Raw genomic sequence first — 22,868 nt, forward strand, 5'->3', positions numbered from 1 at the left:
CTTCTCTCTCTCTCTTTCTCTACCTCGCTCTCTCTCTCTTTCTTTCTCTACCACTCTCTCCCTCTTTCTCTAACACTCTCTCTCTCTCTTTCTTTCTCTACCACACACACTCTCTCTCTCTCTCCCCCCCTCTTTAATTCAATTCAATCCCATTCAGTTGAAAAATGCTTTAATGGCATGGCACATTACAATATATTGCCAAAGCTTTACATAAACATTAAACAAGAAAACAGTAATAAACACAGGCAAAGAGTGGGAAACGTTTACGGGTATACATGCACAACCAATAAATCACTTTACCTCTTACCCTCCAAGGTTCTCCTCTCTCTCTCTCACACTCTGTCTGTTCTATCATCAACTCTCCCACATCAAGCCTGAACCACTGTCTATCTATCATCTCCTCTGATTAAAAGGTTTAAAATAATCTCTCCATTGGAAAACAAGAGACGCTAATGTTACACAGAAAGGTCTTTTCCAGTAGTTTTCCTTTTGGAGACATGAGTAAACATAGTTTGGGCCCTGAAAACTCAACTCGAAGAAGTAAATGAAAGTAATAAAAGGGAGAGCTGGCGCCTGGGAATGGCGTGGGGAAATTTCTCAGAGGCTGTCGTCCCTCTTTCACACAGCTAATGTTCTCATCCACCGCACATTGGACCCCAGCCAGCTGCTGTCCCAGACGCAGGCGAAGGCCTTGCCCTGGACTACACACAGTGAAACGGTCAAATGAACTCTCACAGAGTTTACTCGAGTCCACTGTGGCCAGAGGGGACTCACATAAACTGTTAAGAGCTGAATTAACACCAGCCATTGTACTGCGTACCTGCTGCACCGAGTCTCTGCGGTCTGCATTACTGTGTGCACTTTCCTGATGAAGTCAGCACAGCCATGTTAATGTTTCCTGTGGCCCTGGAAGGACAGAGATACTGTAGCTAAAGCTCTATGTTTTCCTAGCCAACATTTGTGACTAATTCCATATTCAATTTTTTTCTCCCAGTTTGGAAAGCCTAATTGCAGCTGTAGGCTCGTCTGATCGTTGAAGTGTCCCGCGATAATTCAGGAGAGCACAGAAAAGTAGGCGCTCTACCCCAAATCCCAGCACTTTGGTTGACAAGGATTCGATTTCAGACATGCACATACACATCCTGTGATTTAACAGGAGTCTCCCAGTAGCCCTCTTTGTGCTTTGATCGAAAAGCGATATCATAGATCACAAAGTAGCATTAACAAGATGGAGAAGCTCTAAACAGTAAACCATAAACGTCCGCATAGGAAGCTTTTAATGCAGCCTAAGGTCATGAAAGTTTAATGGATACATTGTCGTGGCTGTACCATCTCCTGCTCATGCTACATCATGTGGTTAACGTAAAAAAAAAACTTACCATTGTTTTTGTTTTTCATCTTTTACTTCCAGAAACTGCAATCTGAATCTCTTATGAAGTACATGATAATGTGACATTAAACGATCAGTTCAGTACAGGCTGAGCCAGGGACTAAGGAAAGCTAGCAGGCTTTGCTGTCAGCACCCGCTCAAGAGCTTAGCTGTGGATTTCCAAGCAAAACTGCAAGTCATCTGGTCTGAAAGGGCCTGCCCAAAGACATGGCGTAAACTTGAATATAAATATGAATATAAAACAAAAATGGGCACTATACTTGCGCTCGCGCCTTTAAAATATGGCATCTGGGCTATTTTAGCGAGTTTGGCTGACGGTTCACAACCAAGGTCCACAGCAGAGAAACACAACAGAGCAGGACAGCTCGAGAGTACGGACAGGTTGCCAGCTATGCTCTGGGATCATCAGGGTTAAAGTCTTTATTAGGGGACAAGAACAAATTGACCATTTATTTGAATTTCAGTAAGATTTGATTAGGTGACTCATGTTACAGATGAAACTGTATGTGATCTCCTAGGTTCAGCATTTCAGTCGTGGCATGCTGTGTGTCACATTATTTAAATCACAGTTAAAAGCGAGCCCTTGAAGGGAACATGCTCGTTTATGTTTTATTTCAATTTCTTGAGGTATTTTTGTTTGAATTATACATGCCTGGCGAGTCCGGTTTGCTCTGTTCAGAGCAGAAAAAGGAAACAAGGTTTCTTTTTGACGTTTACTAGTTAGATTCATGCAGAGCTAATAAATGCAATTTGCATATATTTGCACTTTTATATAGCTATTCTTACTTACACAAAACTTTTTTGCAACACTAAAAGGACAGGCAATAATGCTGCTAATAATAACTTCACACACCAAACAATTGTTCATTTGCTCAGCTAGCTTGATTGATTAGAAATGAGCCTTCTGTGCCTTCTTGGTGATACGGCACTTTCATATTCCTGAGATTAACGGTGATGTTCTCCACTTTGGTGAGTAGCTTTGGATACGAGCGTCTGCTAAGTGACAGTAATGTAAAACCTCCCCTAAGTCAGTGTGATAACCATTCCCCTTTGTGATATTGAGAATATCATTCCATTCCTCCCTCCGTTCGTTCAGGGGGACTTTACTTGCAAACGAAAAGGGCTCAATTCTCCTTACAGCCACAGTTAGAACTGAAAGCCCAGTCAGACAGTAGGCACGCATCAATTCTGCTGTTTTGCACAGATAAGCTTCTGGTCAGAAAATCTGTGACTTTGCCATAGTAAACACAGCGAATACAGCAGGAGAAGATAACTGAAGCCAACCGTAGGAGATTGATAAAAAGCAGCAGTTGGAGAAAAAAAGGGATGGGGGGGGGCAGGAACATGCATGGCAACATACACAGGCATGGCAGGTACGGGCGCTATAGGTACAGGTGGGAGGATTTTAAGGTGAGTTGCTGCTGAGGTCCTGTCTCAGGGGCTTCACTGCTGCATTGAAGGAGACCAAAGTCCCAGTTCTGCACAGCAATGTTCTGACAGTACAGCATCTCACACAACGCTTTGCATTACGGGTTTCTGACTCACCACCATGAGGGCTCAGCGCTGCTGCCCTGGCGCGCAGGTTTCAGTTCACAGCCTGGACCTGACTACAGATGGGACACCATGACATGGCTTTCCCCCACACTGCCCCTACTGATACAAACATGCATCAGCTCCCTTACCACAGAATGGGTCCCCCCCCCACACTGCCCCTACTGATACAAACATGCATCAGCCCCCTTACCACAGAATGCCCCCCCCCCACACTGCCCCTACTGATACAAACATGCATCAGCTCCCTTACCACAGAAGCCCCCCCCCACACTGCCCCTACTGATACAAACATGCATCAGCTCCCTTACCACACAATGGGGCCCCCCCACACAACCCCTACTGATACAAACATGCATATCCCCTCAAAACCCTCACCACGGCATGGGGCCCTTTAACAGCATCTCAGACCCCCTAACTCTCATCTTGATCCCCTCACTCTCATCTTCACCCCTTAATCTCCACTTTGGGGCACAACAGGTGAAGTGCATTGTATTGTTCCTTTAACCCAATAACACAAGTTAAATGAATTAGCTTCAGTGACAATAGTATTTGTGGATTTTTTTTAACAGACTAACATTGCATTTTTCCTTTGCTCATTTCCTTTGTTTTAAAAAAAACTGTTCTCTGTGTCGATTATGAGCCAAATTAATAAATAATAATAATAATAATACGATGCAACCTTGAATATGAAATATAATAATGGGCCAGATTAGAGTGAAGGTACCACTGGAAGGTTTCTCTGTTACTGGACCTAAAGAACGCACGTCACACGGACGGTAGGACAAGGAACTGGAAACAGAAACAAAAGCATACACGGAGAGGGACTGCAGATATTATACGCTTAACTGATTCGTACCCCTGTCACATCCACCAGCTCTCCACCAGTTTGCTCTGCAGGGTATAAAGTGCCTCTATTTCCTGTTTGCGCACACGGCACATTATATCACCTGAAACAACCCCACATTTTATTAGGCCGATTTAAATGGCGGTAATTTGTCTCCGTGATGGCGGAGCAAATGCTACAGCCCTCGTGAAAGGTCTTAACCAAGGGAGCGGCAGTCAGCGCTCTTTGTTGGGTTTTTAATCAGAAACCAGTAGTGATGCTATATGTTTTTGGAGCAATGTTAGCAATTAATGAGAGCCTCTGAACAACACAATTATACTCTGGGGAATGGGCTAAAAACACAAAGCCACTGAATATATACAGAGGACACACACACACACACACACACACACTCACACAAATGCAGGCATGCACACATCCACACACACAATCGCCCACACGTTTTCACACATATGCTCTCACACACACACACACACACACGGTGTAATACAGTGAACCGAGCTCGGCCTGTCTAATAAAGCCATGCGAAAGAAGACACAGGGACAATCTCATTATGTCTCTCTTGTTACCTGCCAAAGAGATCAGGGCCTTCTGCACTGCAGGACATGGCCCTAACACGGCGAATTAATGCATTTCATCTGCGGGCCTCGCCCCCTCACTTCAGCGGGTGTAAGAAAGTGCCGGGGCACTCAGGAGCGCTGGCTCATTTCACATAGCGGAGAGCACTATATACCGTCTCTGATCGCTGGGCATCAGGAGCACTGCAGAACTGCAGTAAAATGCAATGATATAAAAAGGACATCAAAAACAGAGCGAGCCACAGCCTGACTCAGGGCAAATAACGCTCTAAAAAGGAAAGCAGTTTAATCAAATCACACTCATAGGAAAAGAGGTCAGAGGTCTCTGCTAATTTCAGTCTTTACAGTCTACAGTGTAATGGCATATCAGACGACTGTAACTAAAAAAACTGACTGGGTCAAAGAAACAAGATTCAGAAGGTTGAATCACGATTAAAACGAGGTCAGTGCATTAGGATGAGCTACTGAAAGATTACTTAAACTCTACCTCTTATAATTACATTTAAACATTGACCAACACCTCTGTGGTGTAAATATGGCACAAACTAACACAGTTTTAACAGTACTTCACTTGTTTCTTACAAATTGCATCCACATAGATAGGAAATAAAGATTTTATACTGCCAGCCTGAGCTTTTTCGACATCTGAAAAATGGAGCAGCGTTTGAAGCGTACTGAGTAATCCTCCTGTGATCATCCGTTTTTCAAGCTGGTGGAGTGAACCCCCGTGGCTGAGGCTAATCCAATCAGCCGCTACAGGATGCCAGGGCCCTGCACAGGAAATCCAATACCCAGTTCAGCGCAGCCAAACAGCGATAAGAAAAACAAGCACCTACCGCTCCAGAGCGAACAGGCCGGGAAAGGGGAAAGGACCGGCTTCCTCCGAAGGGTGGAGGGGTCCGAGGTGCAGATTTTGGTCAGGGTCCCAGACACGGGTCTTCCAGCATCCTGCACAGTAGGGCAAAATCCGTTTGGTTAAAGGCTTTTCCCGCCCGGGTGCACAAGGTGTAAACTCATTTTGGAGTTTATCGAACAGACAGGCAGTAAATAGGAACAATCCATCAGTCAATACTGAACTGGCAAAGATGCAGGGGGAATTTACAGCCCACCACCCGCTAGATATGAAACTCCAAACATTATTTACTTAAAAAATACATATATATATATATATATATATATATATATATATATATATATATATATATATATATATACATATACATATACACATACACTGTACATTGTACATATATACTTGCATACATACATCCATACATCATGAGGAACATTCTCTAAGGCATCTTAATTAAAGGGGAAATCACCAAGAATCTGTCCACAATGTGACTTCTCTGTCTTTGAGTAAAGACTGGTGCTGGGTTTTATTTTTTCCTCTTTGGGGGAGGGTGAAATAACATCTCACCAAAGTGCGTTCCCTTTTCAGTCATAAAAATGATGCAACACCACACAAAGCGCAGCTTAAAAGAAAAAAAAAAACGTTTCCCAGGAATTCAACATGAGACGAGCGTGCTCACGCGTGTGCTGTATGCACACGCACACGCGTGTGTGCACCGTGGCACCCTCGCTCACGCTTCGCCCCCCCCTCGCTGCTGTGCGCCCCCGCGCCCGGACCTCATCTCTAACGCCCCCGGAGGCTAAATGCCACGGCCCCCTGATTAGTGGCAGAGGAAACGGATCCACGCAGAGCACAGCTGCTGTGCAGCGGGGCGTCCAGGCTGTGCCCCATCCTCAGAGAATCCCAGGGCAGGACAGGGCCATCCCCCCGGCCCAGCCCGGCCCATCTGGAGACACCCGCTGTGCCGACGTAGCAGAGCAGAGAGAGGGGCGGGGCTACCTGCTACCTCACGACCTACCGCCACGCAGCAAACCGCGTCGGGCCAGTGGGGAGTGGTTAATGGTGGCAGTACGATTTTACCCACAGAAATGCTTCCTCGAGGCTGGTAGAAGCTGAGGAAAGGCCTATGTGTCATTTGTGGGAGGGGCCATCTTCATATCCCCAAAAAACCTATGACAACGCTGAAAGCCCTGTAATGTCACAGTTTAATGTCAGAAGAGAAAGAGAAGAAAGGCCTGAGTCATAATATGAGTACTTTACAGGAATTCGGTTATTTCTGAAATATGCCATGCCTTTATGCATTGCCCTTATAGTGCTCCATTTAGATAAACGGTGCACGGCTGAACTCTGGAAGAGTCTGGAGCTACTACAAACAATAGATAATTCTCCTCTGACAAATAGCATTTTAAAGTATTTTTTATAAGTGCTCCATTTATTTATAGCTGTTTCCATTTCCCTCATTGATTGGGCATCCGCGTGATAAATCAGCCGGCACATTTCACAACCCGCTCCTGCAGGCACCAGAAGCCGAAGCAGGGAAGCTCCCCCCGAAGAGACGCAAGATTCGCACGCTCGATCTTCTCCCATGCAGGGGGAAAGAAAGCACACGCTCACCGTCTCTCCCTGCCTCTTCACAACGCCAAACGCTTCATCGCCATCACGAGCTACGGACGCCACATTGATCTCTTTCCCCCTGTACATGCCAAGCAGATACTGCAAGCCAGCAGCCTTCTGTTCACTGCTGGTCATGTTTTGGGCTGTTGGTTGTGTTTCAGTCAGAATACATAAAATTAAACAGCACAGTTTCTGGGGTGAATGCATAACCCACCTGGTTCTGATTTATTTTATTTTTTTGTGAAGGGGTTGTGCAACTCTCATCCAGGAGTGCCAGTGACATTTCTGGTTTGTGATCCATCTGAGGTTGATCACAAGAGTTTGATGGGTGATTAAACGTCTGAGCCTGAATACACTGAAAGCTGGAACACTGAGTGCCTCCTGCATATAGTTAACTGCATTCATTTAAGTTGATGAATTAAAATTAATCCAGCTACGTAGTTACAGGTTTGGCTGAAGCAAAAACCAGGAAGAATTTAATGAGAAGCCTGTGATAGGATTTGTCAATCTTCTTAATCCAAAAACACCAAATCACCAGCCTGGAGAACAGCACAAGGCTACTGTGTAGTTATGCTGTACTATCTCTGCATACACCCTACTGGCCTACAGCCATACAATGAATGTGTACTATTCTGCAGCTAGTACGTACGTTTCTTCACTGCGCACAGACCACGGTTAATTTGAGGCTTTACAGGTGACCGTTCTGCAACAAGTGCCTCTTTTAGTCAATGCACAACATCCCTCTATGGACCTCAGCCTTTCTATGGTACAGCAACCCTTTCAATAGTCTGGTTAGACTCCAGGCCAGAGCCCCAAAACACTGAGGCAGCACAAGGCAAAACAGCCTACTTCAACTTCGCAATAACAACACCATTGATTATTCAGCGACTTAAATGTGTCCACCGCTCCATTTTAGATTAAGTTCGGGATGTGAATGAAACTTATCTTGTAGGAACACACATGTGCAGTGTAACTGATGGCTGTTGCCACATACCCCACGATCGCCAAATCCATTGCTGTGGCAACAAATGAAACAGAACAGTGCAAAGAATTAATGTGTGACTATCAGCTATGTCATTGATTTTAATCAGTGCAATATTGACAATACAAAGCCTACTAATATTGAAGTGTCACCTGGGAACCAGTGTATTTATAACAGGAGGAAATTCACTGATGCACTGCATGCTGGGAACTAGCATCATAACTTCTACTCAGAGACTCCTCTCAGATCAGATTAAAGAGCAGAGAATAAATTGCAGTTTGTCCAAATGCGGCTCAATAAAATCATTCAAAATAATGTAACACTGATCATTGGACAAAATGAAATGCACGACTACGGGTTTTAAACTTCCAAAGTGACAGGACATACATTTAAAATGAAAGCATCATAAAAGGTGTTCATACGGGTAGCAGTACTATGGTTAAATGATGTATAAGAGTGAACTCATAATGCACAAATCTGACTTGTGAATTTACATTGCTAAATGTCAATAAACATTTAAGGTGGACAGGGAGGCCAGATGAAGCAGGTTTTACAATACAGTACTGTAAGCGCAGTTGAAGTGGGACTACTCTGCATGCCTGAAAGTAATAGTTCTCATTTTTAACCCTTGTGATCCAGGGCTGGGGGTAACCACTGTATCATGTGGCAAACTGACAAACAAAAAAGGGACAGTTGGCTTGTTGCCATTTCTTTTAATCCAAAAACTGAAAATAACAGAAATGCCTATGAAATAAAGAAAGGCCAACCTGGCAACCCAAACTTCCAAGGCAAGGCAGGCAAAATACATAATCACACAGGAAAATTAGGTCACAACATTCACAAAATATAGGCTATTAAAAAATAAATATTAAAAAAACATTCTCCTCCAAGTCCTCACCACAGTTCTTTTATTAAGCCCAATGATTAGGTAATTGGCCACAGCCATTGTGATTACCATGTATCACAGCAGTGGCCTTACCTGTGTGCAGGGCCGGTGCTGGCCCCTGGTGGACAGCACCAACTCTCTTTCTGGCACCACAGCCAGGCATTTCTGCAGAAAAGCCACTAAATTAAATGAGAAAATTCTGCAAACTGGAGTGCTGTCTCCTGAGCATAGCTCTGGCTCAAATTGTCTTACCACCTAAGCGTTGTTCTGTTTTGGATGCCAGCCATATTGCAGGGTGTCATAATTTTAGTTAGCAAGCAAAACATGATTTGATCATAAAGTGGGAATTGCTGATTTGTTTGAACAAGGCAATTTTTCAATTTTATTTTTTGTAGCTGCAGCACAAATACGAGGAGCAGTGATAGAAAAGGGATGTTTTCTTCTCGAAATGATTAGTGAATATGGTCCGACTAGAAGTTTTTCAGCTGGGTTTTTATGTGTGTATGCTGCATTAGAGTTCATTGTCCATGTCATGCAGCCTAAATTCTGTTTCGAGAAATATGAAGAGATGGTGGAATGGTGCTAGTCTGCTGCTCTGTCTTAAAATGTCAAGAAAATAAAAGGAATATAGATCATCACATCAGGAAGTGATGCACAGCATACAGCTGATGCAACAAATCAAAGCAAAGAACAGTCCTTTCACATGGCCATGAAAATTGACAATCAATAATGTCCGCCCTGGAAATGGTATATCCAAAGGGCAGGTGAAATGGACACAACAAACTCAACCTTTTCATACATGGAGCCACCTTTGTATTAAGTGATACAAGTTATTTTTGATAGGTAGGCATTTCAGATAAATTACAAGATCATTTTGACATATTTCACCCATTGATGCTTCAGGAGTTCACCAGCTGGTTTAATGCAGTGGCAATATATCAAATGCATTAGATATTCACATAATACAATATGCAAGGCTGATTCTTCTAAGAGATTAAACTAATCCAAGAGTCTTGTTAAATCCAGCATGCTTTTAACACATGCACATGCGGTGTGTATGTGTATGCCAATGTTTATTGCAAGGAAAAATGGGATAAAACCTTCTTGATTAAATGGAAAGTCAAATGCAGTAATTGCAATAAACGGCTGTGCCTGTTAGTCAAAGGTTGGAAGACTACTTTATTCATTTTAAATTACTGTGTTCTTATCATTGTATATAGCATAGCTAAAATAATACAACCGATAAAAAATATTCTGTTTATTGACCATTAAATAGCATTACCATATAATTTATGTAACTTGTCAAGATCTCTTCCGTTTTTATTGGTTATGAGGAGAGCCGCCTATAAGTTCTCATCTTTTACATACAGCCTAGTCATACACTCTTAAAAATATCCCAGGGTCTGCAGAAGCTCCCACCCGCAGGTGCTGAACTGGTTGATTATTGAATTAAGGAGAGAATTGTGCTAGAATGAAGCCACTGAAAGGCTGCACCTAGCTCCACTGCAATATTATTTTTTACTTAGTCTAACTAATACTTTAACCATATACTTCAGCCAAAATAATGCACTATCCTAACAGCTAAGATAGTGTAAATGGTTCGATTAGCCATAGCTGAAATTACATGCTTTCAGTACTGCTGGTCAAAAACCAATTAAATCAAAACTAAGCTCAGTGCTTAAAGGATTTCGTACCATCAACTATGAAATGTTTTCGAATTACGACTCGGCATAGCCTACCTACGGAATATACAAGCAGCACATGTGCGGTCCTGTCTAGCTAGAATGGGCGGAGGAACTGCGGCAGCCGCATTTATTTTGACTTTGGGCTGAGTACGAGGACGTCAGACATTACATAACATCATCATCAACTACAAACAGCTACTTGGCTGGCCAGTAAATGGATCCTACTACAGCAATGTTTATGCCGGCAAATTGAAACCGAGTTGTAACGGCGAACAATAACTGAATGGATTACTAGCCAGTGTAACGTATATATTCTTATTGCTGAAAACTCTGGTGACTATAAAGCGTGGCCTATGGCAGACTAGTTCGGGAATCATTATAAGCGGGGCACGACAGTAAACACACGTCTTCGATAACCTACCTACTGTAGCCTTCCAGACTTGGCTCAACTTGTATGGTCTTTACAGCAGCCTGAATTATTCTTTGTATAATTTCAAATTTCAATAGTTAAGGTTTATAGTAAAATACTGTAATGCTATATTACGTTTGCACAGCATTTGGATATGTGTGTGTGTTGTATGCGTTATTTATGCTCACTCAAAATACCATCTTTCTTCATACAGGCAATCTATAGTATAACATTACCTAGGGTCCTGAGTAACCCAGTCTTGTTCCAAAATGGCGTCTTCCAGCAGAACGCAGGTGATTTCGTTGTACCGAATGCTTATACGAGAGTGCAAGAAATTCCCTTCATATAATTACCGGTAAGCGAAGTACGGTAATTTACCAAGTGAGTAAAGAGAAAGGTGAGGTAAAAGAGTTTCCGGGGCAGAGCTGTCATTTCCCACATTTGTCGCACATTCAACAATAGCAGCAGAGATAGTTGTGACGTAACGTATATGAGCTATCTTACGTCAGTTAAATATAGCTAGCTCTAGGATAATGATGTTTAACTTCTAAGATAGCCTTCTTTAAATAACCGAACCCCGATTGATCCACCGTTTGATAATTTGTATTCCTGTTACCATCTCAACTTTCTAGTACTAAGTTCGGTGGACAAACTTTCAACAAGTTATTAGTTCTAAATTATGAAACGCTCAACTGGGTATTCTCCGTTGCTGCTTAATGCGTAGTTTATGCATCAGGTCTTGTAAAAGCCTAAGCGTTTGTAATAATAATAAGTTGAATAATTTCAAATGTCTGTGCTTTCATGCGTGTTGATTCCCGTCCACATACAACTGGAAATAATCCGAAATAACAATGGTAAAAACCAGGGAATATTATTCAAACTTCCGGTATTTAAAATACATAGCCTACAGTTGATTTAAATGCAGACTATTGATAGTTAACTAATATATTCATGTATACTTGTTTTAGCTATGTTTGGGCATCACTGACAGCAAGTTGTAAAGACTGAATAAAGCACTGACTCTGGAATATAGCTCCATACCTATGTTAAAGTCAAATAAAAATAACTCATCAGTGTAGCCTTTAAATATTTAATGACAAACTCTGCATTGCATAACATAGGCCTTTAGATCACTAGAATATCTACATTGTATTTAATTTATTTAGAAGACACTGTTATCTAGTTACATTTTTATTTACAATCCACTTTTTTAATGGAAAAATTCAGGTTAAGTTAACTTTTTCCAGGGAATTAAACCCACAGCCCTACCAGGAGTTACAAGGGCAGATCTCTAACCATTATACTGCACAATTCCGCTCTGAAAGCAGCCACAAATTTGGCTGTGATACTTAAGCTGATTGCCCATCTCCAGCTTGAACATTGGATTCTCGGAATGAATGAAGTCTGCAGTGTTATTCCCTCTCATTATCGTCTGACGAGGAAGAATTCTATGTGATTCAACAATGCAAGAATCATTGTCACCTGCACTAAATGACTCTCCTGCAAAGATGCAGAGGCTGTTTTTATTAGCGAGTCATAAATCCCTTCTCTTTCTGCTGTTCATAAATTAAATGAAACTGAAAAGCTAGGGTCCCATTCAGTTATCTGGACAAGGGCAAAAAAATCCTGTATCTTTAAAAGGAAAAGGCCTTATGTGGAGAGTTCACAGTTGCCGTTTCAGAGCACTGCAGTGCTTACAGTTTCTTATGAAGTGAAATGCATGAGAGTGAGAGAGAGAGAGAGAGAGTGTGGGGCTGTTGGCATGAGAGAGAGGGAGAGAGGATGGAGAGAAAGAGAATGGGACTATGGGCTTGGCAGAGAGTGAGGGAAGAATGGAGAGAGGGATAAGGAGAGAAAGAGAAGGGCAGGGTGGGCATGAGGGAAGGAGAGAAAGAAGGGGAGAGAGGTGCAGGCAAGCAGAGGGAAGAGGGAGGGAGCGAATGTCTTGCTCACACTAGAGGAAAGACTGCAGCACTGTTTGAGCAGACAGAAATAGTACAGGCATTATGTAGAATAACCCAAGAAAGTGAGGGGGAAAAAAACACAGGGGAACCAGAATTCTCTACAGCTTTCTCCAGTCCCTCCTGCCTGTATCACTGCATTGAAATTATGATCTGGGTAGGTTATATGAGCTAATAATTACTGACTTGAAGTGAAAATAGTCTGGAATTGGCTGAACTCAGGCACAGATGGCCGTCCACAGGCCTTGTGGGGTTTAATGCCCCTCTGATGGAGTCTTCAGAAGACGTGTTATTTTTTTCACACTGTCCGTCTGTTGTAGCGTTGATCCGTAGTTCTGACCCTCGGACGAAGCACAGATTCCAGCTTCTGTCAGAAGTGTTACGCTTGGTGATTTTGGGAATCTTGAAACAAATGCTCTGCCTTCTTCAACGCCCAGAGAAATGTTCTCGATTCAGTGTTCAGGTTCATTGTGAAAGCTCCCAGTTTGCCAGCTTGTGCATGGATCTAAATGCCCTCTCTGTAACAAAGGAACCTAGGGGTCCTCAGATTAAAAGGTAAAATGTGAGGTCACAGAGCACCCAGAGCCATTTGTAAGAGGATAGTGACGCTTCTTACAACATGCTGTATTCATTGGGGTTCATGTTTTATATGTTTTTAACTAAACTCTACAGTCTCTACAGTTACTGTTCTGTACTGTTAATAAAAGACAGGCTTTTGCCCAACCACCAGACTGTATCATTTTGAATAGGCTGTTTCTGGTCTGATGGGGTCCTTGTGGTTGGCATTTTTTGCTTTGTGTTCAGTTAGTAACTGTTGTAATATAGGGATTGTTGATGCCACTATGTGCCTATGGTATAGTGCTTCGTATAGTGCTTCTGGACAGAAATGTGATGCTCATACCTTTACTTCCATAACTGTAGAAAACCACAGAGAATGCAGGTAGGACTGGCTGATATTTGCCATATAACCAAATGATGGAGCACCACATTAATGCTACTGTGTGGATGCATAGCACAGTATAAATATGTATGTATGTATGTATGTTTAAACATAAATAAATATTGTTCAGAATTTAAATTACCACTTGTAACCATGATATATGGAGCATGGCATCGCGTCTCATGCCCCGTCCCCTTTGTGTTACTCAGTGCTTTTGCATGCATGGGTGTTCAGTATAAATTCCATTCTGCGTTTCAGTTTTTTTCTGGCACACTTTGTATGAATATAAAGTATGGAATCTATCAAACGGCTGTGAGAGCTGAGCTTATTTCCCCCGGCCTGACACGCCGCCATGTAAGCCTCCTATTAAAGAAACATGAAAACCGTTTCTGTGGAGGATCGCTGCTCCGTAGCGTCGAGCGGCTACACATCTTACGCCGACGTTGTTCTGCAAACTCGGTAAAAGACATCTGTCAGAAAGAGGTGAGCGTTCCCGGGCCGCCATGGCAACGCGCCATCTGGCGCGCCCCGTTTGCGAATCGATCCGCAGTTTCCTGCCTGTTAAACGCGCTGCGTCGTGTCTGCCCCTTCCCTCAGACGCCATCGCGTGATTTAAAGGGCCCGGCCCCACGGAGCCCTTTCGCCGCGTGCTTTACGCGCCGTCTGGATGTCAGCGACCGTCGCCCGTCGCTGCCGCAAGAAGGACTGCGCATTTTTCAGGCCTTCGCATTGCGCGCCGGAATTCCCTGGAGATGCTGTTTAGAGACGGCGCGTTCAGCTGCAATTAAACTTAAGAGAAAAGGGAAGGCGTGTTTGTTTTTCTTTCAGTTAAAATGTGTACGTATGCGATACACCGTAGGCAGCTGAGTGTATGTTCATTTTATTCTTAGATAAAACATTTTAAATGGTACATCAAACTTGAAATTTGCTGTGGAAAGAAACATCCAGCAAGGCCTGTGCTGTCAGGACACTTTGTTCGGTTTTAATGCTTATTCATGTAATAACAATTAGAGCTATGTTATTTAAGACAGAAAGGGACATTTCACGCCATTCGTTTGTCTACAGCCCAGAGTATATATTTAACTATGTAAGGCTCAGTGCTGAATGCTCCCAAGTGTCTCTGTTTTTACCAGAGTAAAAGGTAAACAGCTTGTTAGGGTCTGGCCTTGAAAATATGACAGTTCTGGAGGGGAGCGACTTACCAAGGGAGACGCATAATAAAACAAAAACAATCATGCGTAAATACTGGTTTAAAAGGCTACAGTAAACAAAACTATTTGAAAGCAACTCTTCTATATAACAGATCTTCTGCAATGGAAGAATTTATTAGTCTAATGCGACTGCGTCTTCAAGGATTAAAGATTCTTTTTTGTGGAGCCCCACTAGCGTAGGTCAAAATGGGTATGACGTGGAACAGATGGAAGCTGAAGTGTTTTGAAGTGGGCTACATCACAAGCATGCTATACTGCCAGTTTCCCTCTGAACTTTTGGATAGACAGCTTCAAACAGACATCGTGTACGTCATTCAAAATTCCGATTCATCTGTGACTGGCGCTTTGTGATTCAGGCCCTATATCTCAGAATATATATTCAAGATAAGTGAGAGTTGTTTAACTGTGTTCAGCTGATGAATTACCAATTAATTAGGCATGCAAGGAACCTTTCAGCTCAACCAACCATTCTTTTGTTTTTTATCAAGTTTTGCATGCATAGCAAACAAAATTTCCCGCACAGGAAATATCAGAGGCCTAAAATTTTTGCATTTGATGTGTAGAGTCAATCGAGACGGGAATGAGACAACCCCTTTCTTCTTTGTCATGGAAGCTAAATAAAGGAAAATAAACTCATGTTTTTTTAAAATTTATTTATTTATTTTTTTAAGATCAACACACGGCGGTGCAGTGGATAGCCCTGTCACCTTTCAGCAAGAAGGTTGTGGGTTTGAATCTCAGCTTGGGGCCTTTCTGTGTGGAGTTTGCATGTTCTCCCTGTGTCCATGTGGGTTCCCCCCGGGTACTATGGTTTCCTTCCACAGTCCAAAGACATGCAGGTAGGCTAATTGGAGACTCTAAATTGCCCATAGGTATGAGTGTGTGAGTGAATGGTGTGTGTGTCCTGCAATGAATTGGTGGCCTGTTCAGGGTGTATTCCTGCCTCTTGCCCAATGCATGCTAGGATAGGCTCCAGCACCCCCCGCAACCCTGTCCAGGATAAGCGGGTATAGATAATGGATGGATCGATGGAAGATCAACATAATGAGTTATACTTCAAATTGACTCATGTAGTGATGGGATGTGTATGTATACTCTGAGCATGTAGAGATATTTTACCTTGAATATTTAAGACCATAACATCCTTGCACTTGCCACATCAGGCTTTTATGAGTATTGTTTTATGGTGAACTTCCCATTTATGGTAAACTTCCCATTGCTGTCACACACAAGCAACTTCTGGTTTATCAAAAGTTTATAACTTGAAAGTGAGTTTTGTGCTATATTGATTAGTCAGACACAGGAAGATAACAGATTTTCAGAGTACACTGGGACTGATAAGTGAGTCTCCAAACATTTCCAGTCAAATAACAATGTAGGCTAAATGATGAGGGGAAGGATTCACTTATTTATTTATTTGTTATGATTGAGTTGTGTAATACATTGTTTAGACTTTAAATTTTGCCAGTATAAAAAGGTGGGACATCCTACTGGGAACATTGGTGTCCCACTTCAAAAAAAGGGTCAGTGTTAATTACATCACAATCAAGGGTCATGGTTTAATTACATTATAATGGGACACAGTTGTCTTTCTTTTTCCAAGCGTTCAGATTATTGACTTTCTTTCTCTCTGGATTGGAATAGCTAAATGTCCCATCTGCACCGGTGCTCGTGCTCCTACGGTGTTGTCGCCCACGAGCCAGTTGTTCTATTTTTAATGAATGCAGACCCATACCCTCTTCTTTATGTCTGTCACTCAAGTGTCACATCATCCAGCCGTTAAGCATCATATCAGATTCTTCTGTAAGGATGAAAACTCCATGTTACAGCTTGTGAGCACAGAAGTATATTGTATAACCTAACCTTTCAGGGCACAGTAATTGTTTCCTAACTCAGAAGTTTTCTGCGCCCACATTGTTATGTAATCCCTCGTGTGCAGAAGCCTCCAGGTAATGAGAAGGGAATGGTATGAGAGCTGTTGGCATGTGACAGGGGTGGGTTCCCAGGTTCCAGGTTGGCGATTAAATCCCGTATTTTGCCGTCTCTGTCCTAGGACGTATGCCCTGCGCAGAGTGAAGGATGGTTTCAGAGAGAACCGGAATGTGGATAACCCCAAAATGCTGGACCATCTCCTGAGCCAGGCCCGGGAGAACCTGGCGGTCATTAAGAGACAAGTGAGTGTACCGGTCTCCCATTGGCTAGAACAAGGTTAAATATGGCCAATGAGAGATGAGCATCACAATCCATGCTTCTCTGTATATCAAGGTCCTTCAACAGGCCCTGTGTCCTGGAGTCAGGATTAGGGTTTAACCTGCCCTTTACGCTCACATGCACTGAGCAGGGTACATACTAAAGGGAGAATCGTACTCAGCAGCTGGCCAGACGGACATTTTGAGTATTTGAGGGACGGCCGCCGCCCAGCATGTGCACCATTTCACAATGAGCGCGTGTCAGTCAAGGTCAGTCACTAGAACATGATCTCAGGCAGTAGCTACGTGCGATCGGCTGGTTTACCCACCCACGCAGAAATCCATGGCTGACCCACGCAGATCATTGCACGCTTGCTAATGCAGCGTTCGAGGGAGGTTCTGATGTGGGGTCACTGATTAGCCAATCACGGCAGGCCCTGAAGCTGTACAGGCTGCAGGAGGTGAAGGCTTCCGGGCAGCGCCTCACAGTGGGCTGAAGTTTCTCACAGAGTGTCAAGTTCAGTCCTCGACCCTTCTGCCATTCAGAAGGAGCTCTTCGGAAAGTGCTGGAAAGCGTGAGGAGGTCTGTGTAAAATTTCCACAGAAACAAAAGGTCTGGTCTGAGCAGAGTCCAAGGGTCTCACACCAATGAGTTTCAGAAGAAAGAAACTCTGTGTGAACCCAGAGAATTTTTTCGATGGGGCACTATGTCTGAGCATTTATTTAGTATTTGTACTGAATTAATTAATTTACTATGTTCTTTTTCAAATGATATCAGAATGTCATCCATAAGCCATAAGCCCGGCTTCTGTCTCATGGGGATTCAGTTTGTCAGTCCTTCCTTTAAATTACTTCTCTAGGGCTGCCAACCAAAATGAGCGGATTTTAAAAAATGTATTCAACTGTTAATTAATTGTATGCACCCATTTCTGAATAATTTAATAATTTTTTACTGTTTGGTCAGTTGGTAAAAATTACATGGCATGATGGTTTTTATTCCAGTAAACAAACTACAGACCATTTAAAAGTTGAACTTGATTTATACCGTTCTCTCATTTTAGGCTTCAAAAATATTGATCCATTCCATCTGAGCAGTAGCTTTTATTAGCTTTTCCTAAGCACTGAGGAGAGAGAGTGTTCAGTGCTGTGCAGAAACTCTGCTCCATGCCAGGATATCCGTACAGCTGCATGTAGATGAGCACCTGTTCAGTCCTCTGTCATCCTGGCCTGGGAAAATCACACTAATGACCGGTGACTGCCTGCTGTCCAGAGTCTGTCCTAATAATCAACCAACTCAGAAATATAATCACCCAGGAGCCCAGGGCGTTTTTTTTTTCTGCGCTTCCTCAGGGTCAGTGGCGCCACGGTTTTTTGGGGGTTCACAGAGGGTCCACCAGATGGTCGTGAGTTCGGGTCCCATATGGGGAACGCAGGGGTATTTTTTTCTCTAAGCGAGGCAGGGCGGCTGCAGTGGGTGGCTCCAGTTACACGCCGCGGAGCGCGATGTTCGGCCAACGCTGCCAGCCAGGTAGATGCTGTCATTAGAATGCACCCTGCGGGTGTCTGCCATAATGGAACCGCCCCCACTAACCTGTCTCCATGGAGATCAGTGCGTGCGACCCCAAGGTGAGGGTTAAGTGGGTGGCTGTCTCCATGACGACGGCGAGTCCGTTCTCTGTGGAGGTGGTTGGTATGAAGTTCTGGGCAGGTGCACTGCTTGACCCATATAACCCCACTGCAGGGCAGGACCACTGGTTCAACAGCTGGACCACAGACTCAGCCAACTGCTTCTCAGGAGACCATGTGACACAGAGACTAAACAAGTTGTTGAAGGACTCTTTTTTACCTCTTTTTTTAACCACTGTCTTTTTGTCATTATTTATAATTTTTTCTGAAAGCTGCCCTCTCAGACCTTACATTACATGACCTCCCTTAGCAGATGGTCTTACCCAGAACAACTTACAGTAGTGGAGAACATCAGTGTTGGTCTTAAGACTCAGGAATACGGAAGTGCAGCATCACCAAGAAGCTCAGTGATACTCTCAGAAAGGGGAGTGGGGTGTTTCTGTGCGTGATGTCCCAGGCTGGGGGAAAGGGGGCAGTATCCCAGGTTGGGGGGGGTGGGTGGGGGGGGACAGGGAGAAAGGTTCCACGCTGGAGGCAGGGTGGGGGTGTCCCACGCTGGCAGGAGTTGGCGCGGAGCGGACCCCGGAGTGGGTGACATATGAGAAACGGGCCCACGCGCCGGTGTGAGTCACCGCTCCCGCTCGCTTCCACAGCGTCTCTGCGTGCTGTTACCATGTTTAACACCTCCCCCCCGCACCACCACCCCCCAGGGCGGAGACATGATGAAGCAGAATATAACAGATATAAATACGAATATAATAAAACCCCCACCCCCACATAATTAATGTTTTACCAATATGTGATTTTATAAGGTCTGCACTGTGGAGCCCACTAGTTCCACCTGCCTTCTCACTTACTGTACTTAGTATGCATTTTCTGTATTATTATTATTATTACATGTTTCATGTGTTTCTGTTTATTTGTATATTGCTTAGCTTACATGAGCAGAATGTTCTTATGTAAGGTGGCTTGTGTGGCTAGCTACATTTGACACGTATATTTATGTAGCCCAACAGAGAGGAGGGTCCCAACAGGAATTTGAGCCCACTGCCCTCTATCTCACTGTCTGCTCCCTGGGATATGCTTGCCTTTTCAAGATCCCAAGTGCGCATAATGAGTCTGGTATGAAAATTCCCAATTTGGAGCTGAGTCTCTCTCTTTTCCTTTTTTAGTAATAAAATGTCTGGAAACAGATCCACCATGTTGTATATTGTTGCTAGCATTGCCTTGTGCAAGTTACACAAAGTGTTTCCAAGAACCTGCACTGATTGTTTTTCTGCTGTGGTCTTGGATGAGAATATATATATATCCAGATATAGCATCTTAATAGACTGGGCGCCAAAAGTGTACGGGAAAAGAAAAGAGGTGTTTTGGCAGCGGCGCTTGGCATTGCAGCCAGTAATGGGCTGCAGGGCGTCTTCAGGCGTTTGAGGATAAAGCGCGCCCGTCCTTCCTGGTCTGGGGTGAGCGTTTCTCGTCTCTTGGAATATTCCGCGCTGCATCACGAGAAACCGAAGAGCTCACTCTGGGATTGCAGCCGGTTTAATCTCTGCTGAAATGAAGCCAGCGTCTGCTTCTGTCAGCGCCAGCCTCCGTCTGCCCGTCAATATGAATCCAGTTCTGTGCGTCTCGCTGAAACTCATTTTGACTGCTGTCGGCGTGCCAGCTTGCGATTGGCCGACCCACCGTCATGGGCATTGCTGACGAGACAGTGGGGAGTGGCCTGGTGGAGACGGCCTCTCGTGGTCAGTCTCCTGTTGGCTCCGCCCCCGTGCTCATCTGCAGCCCTTCAGGAGTCTTCAGGAGTACCCAAAATGATTGTAGCCGTCATGTGCAGTAACTCGGTATCTGCACCTACAGTAGCATTTTGTATTTAAGAGAATTTGAAAATAAAATTTATGAGCATTTGGTGTCAGTGAGGCTGATTGACAGCGCACGGTAGCACCGCCCACTACGGGGCTCACGAAGCCTCAGCCTCAGAGCAACATTATCTCTGTTTCCCTGCTCTGTGTACACTGACTCAATTAAGTCTGGGGCTTCATGTTGTTTTATTCCGTGCTGGTGCTCTGGGAGGCAGGCGATTCAAAGCACTGGGTGCCTGGGGTAGAGCTGGGAGATGACACGGGGAGAGAGAGCGACTCATGAATTAGTCATGAGCCCACACGCGCAGACGTTCGCACGCTCCCCCTCTTCTCTGGGGCTCCGTCTCCTCCCTCGTCTAATCGCTCACTCTTTTATTTATTCCTGTGTCATGTGCCCCCTGATGCATTATTTATTTTTGTTTTTCTTTATTTTTTTGGACAGAGGACAGAGAGCTGCCGGACAGAGAGTGATGCTCCCGCTCCTCTCCCGTCAGTCTGGAGCTTGTACCGGAGGTGTAATCTTTTTTTATCGCGCCAGGGAAGACGTTTCCTCTTTTAGCCCGCTGTTACAGTAGGTTAAGAGAAGACGCACTGCCAGCCCTGCCCATTTGCATATGCCTGAAGTCCTGGGGGGGTTTCTCTGTGCGATAATCAAAGATCCCGTTTTGTTGGAAGCTCGCCGGAAACAGCAGTCTGTCTCAGTGAACATGCTTTGCTGTGCTCTCCTCGCACTCTAAACTTCAGGTTAGCGTCAGAGCCATCAGCGCTGTGAGAACATCAAGCACAGCATGAGTACAGATATGTGCTTTTGGCTAAGAAATCACCTGCTTTTGTATTTATCCTTACCTCACACACACGCATACCACACACACATGCACATACACACGCACACCCATGAACACAAACACACACACTCACATGCACACACATACACGCACACACACACACAGCAGACACACAAACACACTCACACCGCGCACACACACACTCATACCACACACATATATACCCACATGCACAGCACACACACACACACACACACGCAATGCACACTTCTTTGGAAGCGCGCACCGTAGTCCTGAAACTACAGAAAGCCCTCATTAGCTGATTGTGTGATGACAGCGTTACTGGCCTTGTTTCAGAACTGCTGATCGCTGCCTTTGATCTCTGAGGCTTTTGAGGGTTTGTAGTACTTGTTTCCTGATTTATTTTTCATGGTCTTCTACCCAGGGAACAAAGTTAAATTTAAATGGTATTTATAGCCCTGACCCAGCTTTGAGAAAAAAGTATAATTGGGAAGGGAAACTTTGGAAACCTAAAAACATGACAAACAAGACTTCTGAAAGCCTCATGCTAATGCTGAGTTTCGTGGGTGGCTGTCCACAGCTCAGATGGGCTTCTGATGCTTGTGCTTTGTCAGACTCATTCAGTGCTTCGACACTGCAGTACGGGATTATAGCTGAGCTGAGTCTGTGTAGCCAGCCGTTTGCCTTCTCATCCTTGCTACTCTGATTTTCCATGTCTCTGTAGCAGACTTGTGCTGCGCCACCTGTTGTTCGGAGGGTAAACATGCAGGCCAACCTTGGCAAACTGACACATTATTCTGGAGAAAAGGAAAGAGCGGCTTTTCTTAGAACATAAATTTGAGAGCACTGCGTGTGTAAGTGTGTGTGTTTGTCTCATAGCACCCGCATCGGTCTAGAGGCCTGGCTCACAACAGTGGTGTACGATGACAATCAATGACTAGGCTTCCACTACACTTTAATTTAAAATAAGCCATTGATCTGATTATAGTTTCACTCGTATTGTATTCCAGAGCCCGATATATCACTGTCTGTGGCCTCCAGTGCTCTTGGTGTCACAATAATTTAGCCCAGGGGACTAAATATCACCAGACGGTGCGGTGGTGGCATGCCAGTACGCCGAAGCGTTCCGAGTTTCAGGGTGATCTGGCAGAGAGGCAGTCATGTAGCGGGCACGCACAAGAGACAGGCGTAGCCCAGGAATAATGTGATCGGCTAGAATTCTCTCCATGTTTCTTTCTCAAAAAATGTAATAAATTTGCAATTCTGTTTCCTTGCCTGTGCACCCAGGACCCACTATGTTTCAATAACTTGGCACACAGGATTACTATTAGCAAACTCTCTGTGTGGCAACCAGCATTTCCTTGAACAGAAGTTGAAGAGAAAATGTACAGTATGTTGGCACTTCCGTTGTCTCATTCCATGACCTGTTTCACCTCAGTCTATAATGGAAAGTATCCCTAAGGTCATTAGTGTACTGC

At 44.1% G+C, this 22,868-nt stretch overlaps 2 protein-coding genes across 10 annotated transcripts in view; one reads left to right on the plus strand and one right to left on the minus strand.

The window, feature by feature from the left end:
* Positions 1-11,171, minus strand: part of LOC135260928 (phenylalanine--tRNA ligase, mitochondrial-like) — an 88,535-nt gene extending 77,364 nt beyond the window's left edge. For 2 of the 8 annotated variants that reach the window (XM_064346673.1, XM_064346678.1), the window contains exons 1-2: positions 11,032-11,171; positions 5,203-5,314 (exon numbers count right to left, since the gene is read on the minus strand). Coding sequence is in view for 1 of the 8 variants with exons in the window: in XM_064346672.1 (XP_064202742.1) it covers positions 4,988-5,011 (24 nt within the window). In the remaining 7 variants the exon portion in view is untranslated. Of the gene's footprint in view, positions 1-4,987; positions 5,092-5,202; positions 5,315-7,047; positions 7,168-10,440; positions 10,779-10,807; positions 10,948-11,031 lie in introns of those variants that run through there. The other 6 variants (XM_064346674.1, XM_064346679.1, XM_064346677.1 and 3 more) reach the window with 5 other exon arrangements.
* LOC135260930 (LYR motif-containing protein 4-like) overlaps positions 11,015-22,868 on the plus strand; it is a 29,344-nt gene continuing 17,490 nt past the window's right edge. The window contains exons 1-3 of one of the 2 annotated variants that reach the window (XM_064346681.1): positions 11,015-11,150; positions 16,961-17,081; positions 18,838-19,916. In XM_064346681.1, coding sequence (XP_064202751.1) covers positions 11,065-11,150; positions 16,961-17,081; positions 18,838-18,903 — 273 coding nt within the window. In that variant the 5' untranslated portion in view covers positions 11,015-11,064 and the 3' untranslated portion in view covers positions 18,904-19,916. Of the gene's footprint in view, positions 11,151-16,960; positions 17,082-18,837; positions 19,917-22,868 lie in introns of those variants that run through there. The other variant, XM_064346683.1, reaches the window with a different exon arrangement.

This window comes from Anguilla rostrata, chromosome 8 (genome assembly GCF_018555375.3).
Source record: "Anguilla rostrata isolate EN2019 chromosome 8, ASM1855537v3, whole genome shotgun sequence".
Lineage (NCBI taxonomy): Eukaryota > Metazoa > Chordata > Actinopteri > Anguilliformes > Anguillidae > Anguilla > Anguilla rostrata.